Raw genomic sequence first — 13,365 nt, 5'->3', positions numbered from 1 at the left:
AGATTTTATGAAGTGGCTTTCCAGTTATTATATGTTTATGGTTTCTCTAACATAACTGCCAAGCCTTATTTAGTTAAAACTGTCTATTTCCTTTTTTATGACCACTATACTATAATTACAGCTATGGCATTGGCATTGTAATCACATGAGTGTTACTTTTAGTTTATCGATTAATTTTTAGCTAATCTGCTGTATATAGCTCATAGGTTCTATTTCATGTTGTTCATCTATAAATGGTAGATCTGTTTATATACGGTATGTATTAAAAGAAGTCCAGCCTCAAGCTCTTTCAATTTCCTAATTTTAGAAAAACAGTGCTATATACTCATCCTGCAGTTCCATTACATATTTCCATTACTGCTGTAAAACCTCCTATCTCATGTCTCATACTGCACATAACACAGTAAAACTTCCTCTTTGTCTTGACTTCTATTTTGCATTGTGGTTATACTATGACACATTCACATTGTTCTGAAAGACTTTATGTTTATTCTTGCAAATGTACATGGAATATAATGTATTTAAAATCTAACCAAATTCTGGTAAATATTTAAACAGTGCAGCCAAACTCCTCCGAAGGAAGTCACAAAGTATGTAGACCTTGCTTAACGTGCACTCTATATTATAACTATGCCAAATTCAGATGTCTGAAAAAATAAAAATAAAATGCTGAAACTTTTATCACCAAATACATTTTCATCATGATGACAAAGTAAGTTGCAAAGGTTGGATTTCTCCTGTGTGAAATGTTGGGGGCTCCGTTTTTATTTCAATTGCATGTAAATTAATTTTCTTGTTTTCTGATAACACTCTGACTTTAGTGTTAATTGTTCATGATAATTATACAACATTTTGACAGACTGAGCTTAAATAAAACAGGGCTTTAAAGTAACTTACTCATGAATTCCAGCATGACAATTGTTTCTGTTACATCGGAGTGTGAGGTAAGATGTAGACTCAATTACAGTATAACATTTTTAAAACACACATACATAGTCACAATTATTTTAATAATTCAAATTTAAACATACTTCAAATTGATTGTAAAAAATATTTTACAGTTCTTCCTTTTACCAAAATCCATTAAATGGTGCTTTATTCTTTGAATAATGTAATATTATATCACTATATAGTTTGCTTAAGAATTTATTTATAATTGTTCTTTCATTGCTACAGACTGTTGTAAGAATTTTAACTTTAAATGTATATAAAGTTATTAATATGAAATGCTCTCAACATAAGATCAACAAACTCCTTTTAGAAAGTCATATTTCATCCTGATATTATAGTTTTAAGTTCTGTACATGAACATTTATTATTGTAATGTTTCAGCATAAAATGCAATCTCTCTCACATACACACATCTTTTTTTCTAAGAGGAGGTTAGATGATCTTATTGATCAAACAGCTGATTTGGACATATATTTTTATACACTATTTTTAACAGGTATTCTTTTTTCAGTCAAAAATACCTAATATTAGATCTTGTGAAATGACTTTACTGGTGACGTAACTTCTCCTATTAGTTTAGCTCTTTTGCGTCAATTTACGATTACTTAGATGTCTGTCAAAATAGTTATAGAAATCAGTTAATTCCAGATTTTTTTATTTATTTAATCCTATCACTGAGATACTTTTAGTCTTTTTCCTTTTTTTTAATTTTATAAATTATTAGTGCAGTTTAATACAGTTTTAAAACATGGTGCAGTAGTATTTAAACATTTTTAATACCTGCAACTTCCCGTTTTATTCTGGCAATCTTTTTTGTATTTGAAAATATTTAAATTTTTTACACCCTAGCAACATTATGTTCTGGCTTTTTTCTATTACTGATAATGAGTGTGCACGTATTAACTCACAGAAATGTCTCAAGAAAGAAAGAAATGATCTCAAGTAAGAAAGAAATACCGTGGTGCTAGACATTTCTGTATGTGACGCAACAGTTTTTTTTAACCATGTTTATAATTAGCCAAATACTAAAATTGTCATCATTTACTCACCAATTCCAAACTGGTGCTTCCTGTGAGTTAATCATTTTTTTCCATTTTCCTTAATTATTCAGAAATACATAATGTAGTTACAGCTTAATTACAGTCTGATGTTTATTGTGTCATGGTTGGTTGTGTGGCTTTGTGTTAAAAATGTATGTTCGTGCTTTTCGAAATATTTAAACAATACGTTAATAATACTAAAATATTTATGTACATATTTTTTTTAATCATTCAATAAGGTCATAAAGATTATATCACTATATAGTTTGCTTAAGAATTTATTTATAATTGTTCTTTCATTGCTACAGACTGTTGTAAGAATTTTAACATTAAATGTATATAAAGTTATTAATATGAAATGATCTCAACATAAGATCAACAAACTCCTTTTAGAAAGTCATATTTCATCCTGATATTACAATTTTAAGTTCTGTACATGAACATTTATTATTGTAATGTTTCAGCATAAAATGCAATCTCTCTCACATACACACATCTTTTTTTCTAAGAGGAGGTTAGATGATCTTATTGATCAAACAGCTGATTTGGACATATATTTTTGTACACTATTTTTAACAGGTATTCTTTTTTCAGTCAAAAATATCTAATATTAGATCTTGTGAAATGACTACTCTGGTGACTTATGCTGGACTTCTCTTAGTTTAGCTCTAGTGCGTCAATGTGCAATTGCTCAGCTGTCTGTAAAAATAGTCATAGAAATATTATTTAAATTCCAGATAGCTTTTTTTCTATAATTGTTGGGGATTTTCTTTTATTTAATATCATCACTGAGATCATTTAAAAGTCCTTTGCCTATTTTTTAATTATCAGTGCAGTTTAATACTGTTTTAAAACATGCTGCAGTAGTATGTTCTGTCTTTTTTCTTGTTAATGATAATAAGTGTACATGTATTAACTTGCAGAAATGTCTGAAGTTAGAAAGAAATGGTCTCAAGTAAGAAAGAAATAAGGTGTATGTGACGCACCACAGTTTTTTTAACCATGTTCATAATGAGCCAAATACTAAAATTCTGTCATTATTTGTCAACTTGTGTTTGCAGTAAGTTATTCAATTTTTCTATTTTTCTAAATTATTCAGAAATGCATAATGTTATTACAGTTTAATCACAGTCTAATTTCAATGGAAAATGTTTGTGGCTTTGTGTTAAAAATGTATGCTCATACTTTTTCAGGAACTAGACTGATGTGATAAAAAAGGAAGCTGTAATGGGTATGATCACCATGAGTGTATTGTGTTCTAGTCATACACCTCGGTTTCAGCAGCAAATGTTAAACCTGACAACTATCTATAAGATTTTACTTTAAAAAAAGGTGAGGACAGTTTTTAAATAATTTTTAAAGTCATAATTTTCGATATGTTTTCAGAAGCATAAATGTTTTTTTCCCTCCCTTTTTAATTTCACAGAAGGATGCATATCTGGATTGCAGAGAAAATTCTTCTTCTCACTTTTTTGTTGGAAGGTTTGTCTTTTGTTCTTTCCCTTGATAAATGAAGTTCATTTTTTATTTTGACAATGGGAAGCTACAGTACATTTCTAAAAACTAGTTTAAGTTATAATTTGCTGTCTTTAAAGATGGCTCATAGTGTTTGTGAATGTTGTGACTGAAATACTGTATTATCATGTGTGTTGTAGGTGTTTGCTGTAGAGATTTCAGCATCAGTTTGCCAGAGAAGATTCAAGCTCTCAGTGGATCCTGTGTGATTATAAAGTGCAGATTTGACATTAGTGAAGAATATGATAAAGACCTCACTGAGAGAGCTGCTGGAGTCTGGTATAAAGACAAACATGATAAGGGCAGCAGCCCAGTGTTTAAATCTAATGCATCAACCCCCAACTCTTTTATTAAAGGGAATGTAACTGGACAATTAAAAGACAAGGACTGTACCACTGTCTTTTATAATGTCACATCAAATCACATTGGTCAGTATTTCTTCAGGATTGAGGGTGAAGGTGGACTGAAATGGACCTACAAAGAAGACAGTGTTTCAGTAGAAGTGATCGGTGAGTGACTTCATGACTGGTGAACATAATCTGTTACTATGATCTTGAACAGTAAAACCAAATTTGTCTTATTACCCAAAAATGTACAGCATGAAAAACATATTAATTAGGCATTTTTGTGATAAAAATATTTATCCATATTATTTTTTATTCATATTACAAAAAAAAAGTTTTTTATGGGGGGTTATTTCATTCAGTTACACCATAGGTCTTTAAATAAATAATATATGTCATATCTAGAAAAGACCAATCTGTGTGTATTTCAGAGTCTCCAGTGAATCCTCGTGTTGTGCTGTATGTGGATGAGCAGGAGCTGCAGGATCAGCAGGAGGTGTTGGAGGGCAGATCTGTGAGTCTGCGCTGCTCTGCTGAGACTCTCTGCTCTTCTCCTCCAGCAACTCTCACATGGAGCTCCACTGCCAGAATCCCCTTCAGTGAGAGCAGCAAACTACAGGAGCTCATCATCTCTGATCTGAACTTCACTGCTGCTCAGCGGCACCACAGAGTCACTTTCACCTGCTCTATAAACTACCAGCTGCAGGACAACAACAGAACAGCTCACAGCAGCATCACATTACATGTGCAGTGTAGGACTTTTACTGCCATCTGTTCTCTTCTCCATAAGACACTCATAAATCTAGAGGTTTAATATCATTCTCTTTCTTTTTCAGATGCTCCTCAGATCTCAAACTCCAGCTGTACCAAAACTAATGTTACTGTGTGTTTCTGTGAAGCTGATGGGAATCCCTCTCCTGAAGTGGAGTGGCATCTGTCTGAACGTCTCGTCTCGAACTCTTCAAACACATTCATCAGTGAAGAGCGATTGAGCAACACAAGCTTGAGGAGCTTCATCTCTCTACATCAGTCTCTCACACACACAAACAATCTGCTGTGTGTGAGTAAAAACACTTGTGGCAATGCAACTCAACGTCTTCAACTGACTCCCTCTTCTCAGGATATAGGTAAACCTAAATACAACTTAAACTTCTGATGTATTGTATCCAAAAATATTTGAACAAATACTTTTTTTGCTTGCTAGGTGTACACAGTTTCTCTGTCCTGATTGGAGTTGCTGTTGGGCTTTCCCTGATAATGATGTGCATCATTATATATTGTGTACGGTGCGTACAGTACATAAATTTAAGGTCTTTTGGGTTTTTTGTGACTTTTCATTTCTTTGTGTATCTTTGTCATTATACAAGTCTCAATAATGAGGTTTTCAAAGTTCTTAAAGGAATAGTTCACCCAAAAATGAAAATTCTGCTCATTTACTCAACCTTGACCCTTCAAAAGCTATTTGAGATTTTTTCTTCAGCATTCTTCACGATTTCTTATTTTGTGTTTAACAGTAAAAAGAAACTCATAAAAGTTAAAACCACATGAAGGAAAATAAATTATGAAGTAAAATCTTAAAGGGATAGTTCACCCAAAACAGAACATTCTGTTATCATTTACTACACCCTTCACTTGTCACAAACCAGTTTGAGTTCTTCTTTTCTGTTGAAAACAAATTAGGTTATTTTGAACAAAGGAGCGAACCTCTAACCATTATCTTCCATAATATTTGTTTCTCATGCCATGGAAGTCAATGGTTACAGACTTCTAACATATTTCAAAACAAAATATATTGTTTTGTGTTCAACAGAAAAGGGAAACTCATAAAGTACAGTATGGAGCAGGGTGAATACATTTTTATTTTTGGATGAACTAACCCTTTAAGTTTTCAACCTTTAGAAGTCCTGTAGCATATGCTTCGATAACACAAGCTCTGTACAGACTACTGCTCAGCTGCTAGGGGGTTATTATTGTCATAGTCACAGTCCTTGATTTGCTTTTTTCAATCCTTTTTAGAAAAAACTGCAGATGCTTACAGAAAAAACAAGAAGATACTACTGGAGTCATTACGACTGATGGGGTGAGTGTCAACAACACACAATGTTCATTCATTCATTCAATCATTATGGCAACCTCACACACACAATTACTGACAAATATTACATCATTTTAGAGGTACAGTTCACTTTAAAACTTTCAAGCACGTGCTTTTCTTTATTCTATGTCCATTGTTGGGGAAAGCTATTTTTAAATGCAGTGCATTACAATATTGTGTTACTTCCTAAAAATATAATTTGCTTTTCTTAGCTTCCGTTTATGTAAAGTAATGTGTTAAATTACTTTGGTGTTCTCATCTGGATTGGGCTTCTTAACATAAAACATTAATTTGTCTAATTTAATAGCCCTTTCACATCACAACTGAAATTTACAAGCAAGTGTAAATTTACATCTGTACAGTAGAGGGCGCATTTCAAACAAAACATTCTCTTGTGATTATTAGCAAATGCATTAAAGGTATACAGCAGTTCACCCAAATGTCATCAAATATCATTTACTCATCCTCTACCTTTTTTGTAAAATTTAAAACCTGTTGGAGTTTGTTGTGTTAAAAAGAGAAATGAAGATATTTCGAAAAATGTTTGAGACCAGTAACCATTCACTTCCATAGTAGGAAAAACATATTATGGACGTCAATGGTTACAGGTTTCCAACATTCTTTAAAATATCTGCTTTTGTGTTCAGCAGAACATGTAAACTGAAACTGATGTGGAACATTTCACGAGTGAATAAATGATGACAGAATTTTTAATTTTGGGTGAACTATCCTTGAATAATTGGGCACAGAAGATGAAAATGTAGCATAATTCAGCAAAATAGATAAAATAAAATAAAGTAAATGATTTGATTTGATTACTTTATAACTTACTGAAAAAAGTAATTTGATTTGGTAACCTGTATAATTTAAGGACAGTACCCCAACAATGTCTGTGTTCACTCTTTTTGTATAAGCGAACACAGTCTGGGACTCTCAAGCTACAGAATAACAAAAAGTTTGATATTCCAGCTCCTGTTTAATTCACACTACATTATACCTCACTCATTGTCTAGGCTGTTCAACTGGAGGACAAGACTGAATATGCCAATTATATTATTCCACCTCCTGAATTCACCACAATAAAATCTCAAGAATCTCTCCATTATGCTTCAGTTGAGTTCAAAAACATCAAACAAGAGTCAAAGGAAATGAAGGATATATCATCGCTGACCACCGACTATGCTGTTATCAATTACTCTGGTGGAGTGACAAAGACGGAAAGTTCTGTGGGAGGTGATCAGCCTAGCATTGCCCCCTCAACTGTTATGACTTGTCACAAAGATTCAAATATACCAGACAGATGCAAATATTAGAGAAGGGTTCACATGTAAATACATCTTGTGTTGGTCAGGTGAAACTTTTTTGCTTAATATCTGCATTTAAAAACAAACTGCACAATGAAGGACAATTATCAGAGCTCGTACTTACTTATGTTTTAAATTTTTTTTAATTACAAAATAAATGTTAAAGTTATTATATTACAAAAGGCTTATTTTGACTTTTTTCAGTTGTCATACAGTCAAGCATCAATATTTTATCTGTGATAAAGTCCCATATGCCAGACTCATGCACATTTTAGAACAGTTCACATGAAAACATTACCCAGACAATTGTTTAATTCTTTCCCTCAGACGATGTACTGTACATTTAGCTGTTTTTATTCCTTTTTTTATTATTATTTCACTTGATTGAGGTAGTTAGGATGGTACTAATACTAATGAACAAAACTGAATTGTTGCTTCAACTTTTAACCAGCAGAGGGTAGCATTTTGGGCATGTTATCCACACACATTGTAGTAAGATATTGCTTAAGCTTCTCATGTAGCATTGTAGAATTGTATATGATTTTTTTATAGTATTTCTTTTTATAAATTGAGTATATTATTTTTGTTGGCTTACACTGTACTTTCCATGATTTTCTTTTCAAATTCCCACTGTCAGCCTTTTATGGTGTTTAACAATGTTTATATAACGGACTCACCAAATATAAACATATTTAAATGTTTTGTATGCATATATGTTTGATACTGACACTAGAAGTCTACTGAAAAATTAAAGTGATTATAATTGTTCACATTTTTGGACAGTAGCTGATTAACTGTAATTAAGATGAATGCTAATATTAATTTCCCATTTTTCAAATGCTTCCTCTGCACTTGTATTCATGATTTTTTTTAAAACAGCTTGGTAGTGCTTGGCAATGCAAAGACACAGCACAGCACCTTGTAATCCTCTAAGGCATCTCTGGTTGTTTGCTAAATGAATCTTGTGTTTCTGTCGCTCTAGTATTTACTCAGCTCCTAATATATGCAAAGGGGCAATAATGCAAAAGGCTGCAGACATTGATCTTTTACACAGTTTTATTGCACTATTGCTTCATACTGAGTCAAAATGACACGGACCATTTTGGCTGCATAGATAGTTTATGCCATTTGCTTCTGAACTGAGCATGCCTTGGAAGTTAATTAGATTTCAGGTTTTGTGACCAGTTTGTCAAATACTAATAAGTCGAAGGTTCTTTGACTCAGTATTATTTGATGAACTGTGAAATTTGGAAAGTTGCAATATTTTGTTGAGCATTTTAAGTGAACTGAAAACCAATTTCGAGCTATACTGCTGGGGTATATAGCAGGAAAAAAAAGCAAAAACACCTTAACTCCCCACCCATTAATGCCATAAATTATTGTAGTCCCTTTTACTTAAAAATGCATAAGCTATGACCATGAAATGCTTTTCAAGGAAGTTTTTAGGGAATTAGTTAATTTATATTGAATTGGAATAGCAGAACAAATGTAAATACATATTTTATATATGCATTTTCATTTCTTTTTCCTGCATAATAGACTATATTACTATTTTGGTATGTAAATATTACAATACAGCTTGCTTAATTAAATATTTCTGATCATTTGAAGACTAAATAGTTTGTTGACAAATAGAGGAAGTTGTACACTAGCTGTTAGTATAATGCTCACACAAGAGTGTCACGCAGGCTTAAATTGATCATCAGCTAAAGCACAGAACATGGTGTCCTGCATTTAGGAAACTTTTTAGATTGCCAGCTTCATTAAAGATTTGTCTTCTGGTAAGTGTTGAAATTTTCTCCTTATTTATGCTTCTACTGAATTATGTTGAATTAAGTTTCCGAGCTGTAAGATGACTGTACTGGATTCATCAATAGCAGATATCATCAATATATGTTTGTTTGTTGTAATTACAAGAACAATCAGTCAATATACATTCATTAGTGAGGATTAACTTATTTTAATGAGTTTATTCTTGTCATTTGTGCAGGTTTACTGGGTGTCTGTTGATAAAGAGATGAACACTGCAGAGAAAGTAACTCTCTTCTGTTATCTTCTGAAAGGTGCGAGTTCCGTTTCCTTCTTCTCGTTTAGTTCTAACATCAAAGCGTATATAACGTGAATTCAAATTCCCAAATGTTTATTTTGTAATCTGCTGACAAACTGTTTACAACATTCTTATACAATAATAAAATGTTCCAGTAGTTAATGGTATTAGAAATATCAAGATGAACAAGAATGGAACAATACACTGAATTCCATTAATATTTGTCAATGTTACTTAAATATGAAAATATAGTCATCCATTGTTAGTCCTTGTTAATCCATTAACTAATGTTAAAAGAACGACTTTATATTAGTAAATGTTGAAATTAACATCGTCAACTTAATAAATGCTGAATAAGTATTTTGAATACCTTTTAGCAAACATAATGTGTTGGTGTGTCTGAAAGCTTTTATTTTATATATTATAAATCTTTTCATCATGTGTGTTGTAGGTGTTTGCTGTAGAGATTTTAACATCAGATTGCCAGAGAAGATTCAAGCTCTCAGAGGATCCTGTGTGATTATAAAGTGCAGATTTGAAGTTGACAAAACATATGATAAAAATCTCAGTATGAGAGCGGCCGGAGTCTGGGTCCAAGACGGGACTGATGTGGACAAATATCTAGTGTTTATTTCCAGTGCATCAATGCAGAACTCTATAACTGTAAAATTAAAAGACAAGGACTGTACCACTGTCTTTTATGATGTTAGATCAATTCACAGTGGTCAGTATTTCTTCAGGATTGAGGGTGAAGGTGGACTGAAATCCACCTTTGCGAAAACCAGTGTGTCAGTAGATGTGATTGGTGAGTGAAATATGTCTCATCATTTTCTAAAATGTACATTACAAGGCATCTGTAAGTTGTGCTGTATGTGGATGAGCAGGAGCTGCAGGATCAGCAGGTGTTGGAGGGCAGATCTGTGAGTCTCCGCTGCTCTGCTGAGACTCTCTGCTCTTCTCCTCCAGCAACTCTCACATGGAGCTCCACTCCTAGAATCCCCCTCAGCAGCAAACTACAGGAGCTCATCATCTCTAATCTGAACTTCACTGCTGCTCAGCGGCACCACAGAGTCACTTTCACCTGCTCTATAAGCTACCAGCTGCAGGACAACAACAGAACAGCTCACAGTAGCATCACATTACATGTGCAGTGTACATATTTCATATCAATTTGCTCTTGTTATTCATATAATTATGAAATATATTTTTATGTTGTGCATTTGTTTTCCCTCAGACTTTCCTAAAAACACCTCAGTTTCTGTCTCTCCCTCTACATCTGTGTTGGAGGGCCGTTTAGTGACTCTGACCTGCAGCAGTGAAGCAAATCCTGCAGTGCTGAGCTACAGCTGGTCTAGAGACAGTGAAGGACAGTTGGAGATGCTGCAGACTGGAGAAACTCTTACCTTTAATGAGACAACATTATCTCACAGCGGCTTGTACTTCTGTACAGCTCAGAACAAACATGGCAACCAGACGAAAGAAGTGACGCTCGACATCCAGTGTGAGTAATAGCGCAAAATCTCCATCAAATATATCTTTATGAAAAATATTAATAACTATTAGATCTAACCTTACATTTAATTACAATTTACAGTCAAATAGTTTTATTTATCGTTTTTGGAAGTGATCGTAAGTAATTGTATCATATACTGTTGTAAATCAAAACTGACAGTCCTATAATTCTCTGTGTGACATTTCATGGTCGTTCACTAAAATAAATCTTATCAGCAAAGTAAACGAGGGTTTTATATTAGGAGTCTTTTGCAGTTTGACAGCCCATTTCCAGTTCCTTTTGTTATATAAAAGAACATTGGACAGCTGCTTGGACATCACATAATTTATTGTCTTTTAAATAGGGGGAAATCAATCTGTAATTACATTTTCATTTTTATTTTATTGACTTTACTTACTTTTATCACATTCCTTACTGATTTCTCAGAGTTAGACATATACTTGGGCCAACATATTTTGTTGATCATTGAACATTATCCCTGTATGCAGATGTTAACTGTGAGTAATTCTGATAAAATCAATGGGAAATATTAAGCGAATAACAATGATGTATATGCATCTAACCCTGATTGTACTGTAGGCCTAAACCTGAAATAAATTGTAAGTTTGTCCCACAAATCTAATTGATGTTTTGGAATGTTGTTAGACTTGGTAAAATCAGTTTTTATGTGGATAAAGCATGATCCACATAAAAATTATGTGGAATTGGAGATTTGGAGATCCAATTCATCTATTCTATTCTCTTTAGCTTGGTTCTTTCAGACTTTCAGATGCTCCTCAAATCTTCAATTCCTCCAGCTGTTCCAATACTGATGTTACAGCTGCATGGGGCATATTCAATTCCACTTTTGCTATTTCAAGGATGAGAAAAACAAATCCCATTCCCTTTAAAAGCAAGTTGGTTGTGTCATGTCGCATTCACTATTTACAAAGCAGACTTTGTAAAGGGAAAACTGACCACTTTGCTATGAAGTAATTGGATGAACCTCCTCCACGAACAAACCGTCTACAGAACTTACAGCACAGGAATCAGGAAACAGTGGTTGTTTTGGACACAGTCAACTCAAGCAATATATTTTACTTATTAAACACCAAGATTTGTTTCAAAACAATTTCTGCATTTAGTTTTAATTTAATTTTAGTTTAAACATTGCATCTTATTATATTGTTAAATTATTATATTGTTGTTGTTGTTTTATCAAGTTTTATGTCGTATTTTGACACTGTGATCCTGTTATTTGGCAATGTTTAAACTTTACAGTAATTTTATTTTTTAGAAAAGATTGCAAAGATTATTGTTCATTTGATTCTGAGCTTTTAATTGTCATTCAATCCAAAATTCCAAAAACGTCATGATATCATCTGCTGGAGCCACTACTACAAATCAAGAGTCTATCATTTATTCCTCCATTGACTTCTCAAACTCTAAATCAAGGTCCCAGGAGGTGGAGAGAATCTCTTGTCTTCATGTTGACTATGCAGTGGTCCAGGTTCTAGAGCAGCAGAAGCAGAGAGTTCAGTGAGAGAGTCTTCTAGATCAACAGAAGCACAGGTGATTGTGAGAGCAGATGACATGACTAAACAAACAGAGTCAAAGCAATCAGAGGAAGAGCTGTTTGAAGAAGACTCAGCTTTTATGCAAAGGTCCATAAAGAACAAAACAACAAAAACAATTGTAGTGCATTGGAGTGTTGCTCTTGAATATGGTCCTAAAACAACATTTAGTATTATAGCATAACATCGACATTCCCACCAATCTTATTTTTAGTGTCTTTGATTGTAATAATGTAATCTCTGGACCTTTTTTCAAGGGGCTGTGTAATAGTTTTTTTATACATTAATTTCTTTTTTACTGCCTTTATATGAACAGACAGTTGGATAAGGTGAGCAGATGTACAGTATTCTCTGGGATAGTCCTTTGTTTCAGCTGTATTTTTAGTATAAAAAAGCTTTTTGTCCTATATCCCTGTTCCTAAAATCCTTCACTGCTGAGCGCTGAGCAATGTGAAAATAGCCTGATCAATGGTGGCCATTCATGTCATAGCAGAAATTTTTGAAAAACAAAATTACCTGCCCATCACATTTACATATTGATCAAATTACAGTTAGTGAAAGTGATCAATTTAAAAACATAGTCAGATCAAGCACTGTATTGCTGAGAATATATTAACGTCACTATGATCAAACACTTTTTCTAACCTCTGTGTTCTCAGTGTTATTATTTTCATTATGATCATTGTGTTATTTAGAGGAAAGGGAGCAGCATATATTTTTTTACATATTCATATAAATTTCATCGTCATCAGCGGAAATGCCATTTAAAAATATGTGCAAATTCAAGAGTTCACACTTAGCTGATGATTGATTATAAAAGCTTGTTTGGCATGCTGTCCCGGGGGAGAGCCCTGAGCTTATGAGATCCTCGAGCTCTGGGCTTCCTCATATTTGCAGGGTGAAAGTGGAGTTTGAGCTCAGGTGGATCTCGATGAACTCCCCCGGCTTATTTATGGCTAGTGACGGATATGGATGACTGAGGAGAGGTGTACTCGCTGAGAGC

General features: G+C 33.4%; 2 protein-coding genes across 2 annotated transcripts in view; both read left to right on the top strand.

Moving 5' to 3' along the window:
* LOC130223520 (uncharacterized) overlaps positions 1-13,365 on the top strand; it is a 40,623-nt gene that overhangs the window by 14,187 nt on the left and 13,071 nt on the right. Inside the window, 8 exon segments of the mRNA XM_056456362.1 lie at positions 3,647-4,015; positions 4,282-4,602; positions 4,687-4,910; positions 6,959-7,171; positions 9,240-9,312; positions 9,748-10,114; positions 10,147-10,448; positions 10,531-10,797. Of these exon segments, the coding sequence (XP_056312337.1) occupies positions 3,647-4,015; positions 4,282-4,602; positions 4,687-4,910; positions 6,959-7,171; positions 9,240-9,312; positions 9,748-10,114; positions 10,147-10,448; positions 10,531-10,797 (2,136 nt within the window).
* Positions 3,422-7,363, top strand: LOC130222956 (sialic acid-binding Ig-like lectin 12). The gene is made up of 7 exons (XM_056455592.1): positions 3,422-3,473; positions 3,647-4,015; positions 4,282-4,602; positions 4,687-4,977; positions 5,055-5,136; positions 5,867-5,930; positions 6,959-7,363. Exons 1-7 carry the CDS (start codon positions 3,422-3,424, stop codon positions 7,256-7,258), a joined length of 1,479 nt encoding a protein of 492 aa, XP_056311567.1. The 3' UTR covers positions 7,259-7,363.

This window comes from Danio aesculapii, chromosome 4 (assembly GCF_903798145.1).
Source record: "Danio aesculapii chromosome 4, fDanAes4.1, whole genome shotgun sequence".
Lineage (NCBI taxonomy): Eukaryota > Metazoa > Chordata > Actinopteri > Cypriniformes > Danionidae > Danio > Danio aesculapii.
This window is presented reverse-complemented; position numbering and strand designations above follow the sequence as displayed.

Excerpts from the sequence above, each read along its gene's own strand:
- LOC130222956 (XM_056455592.1), top strand. The coding sequence starts at position 3,422 with ATGCATATCTGGATTGCAGAGAAAATTCTTCTTCTCACTTTTTTGTTG. Across the intron at positions 4,978-5,054 it reads TCCCTCTTCTCAGGATATAG|GTGTACACAGTTTCTCTGTC; the intron begins GTAAACCTAAAT and ends TTTGCTTGCTAG. Across the intron at positions 5,137-5,866 it reads ATCATTATATATTGTGTACG|AAAAAACTGCAGATGCTTAC; the intron begins GTGCGTACAGTA and ends AATCCTTTTTAG.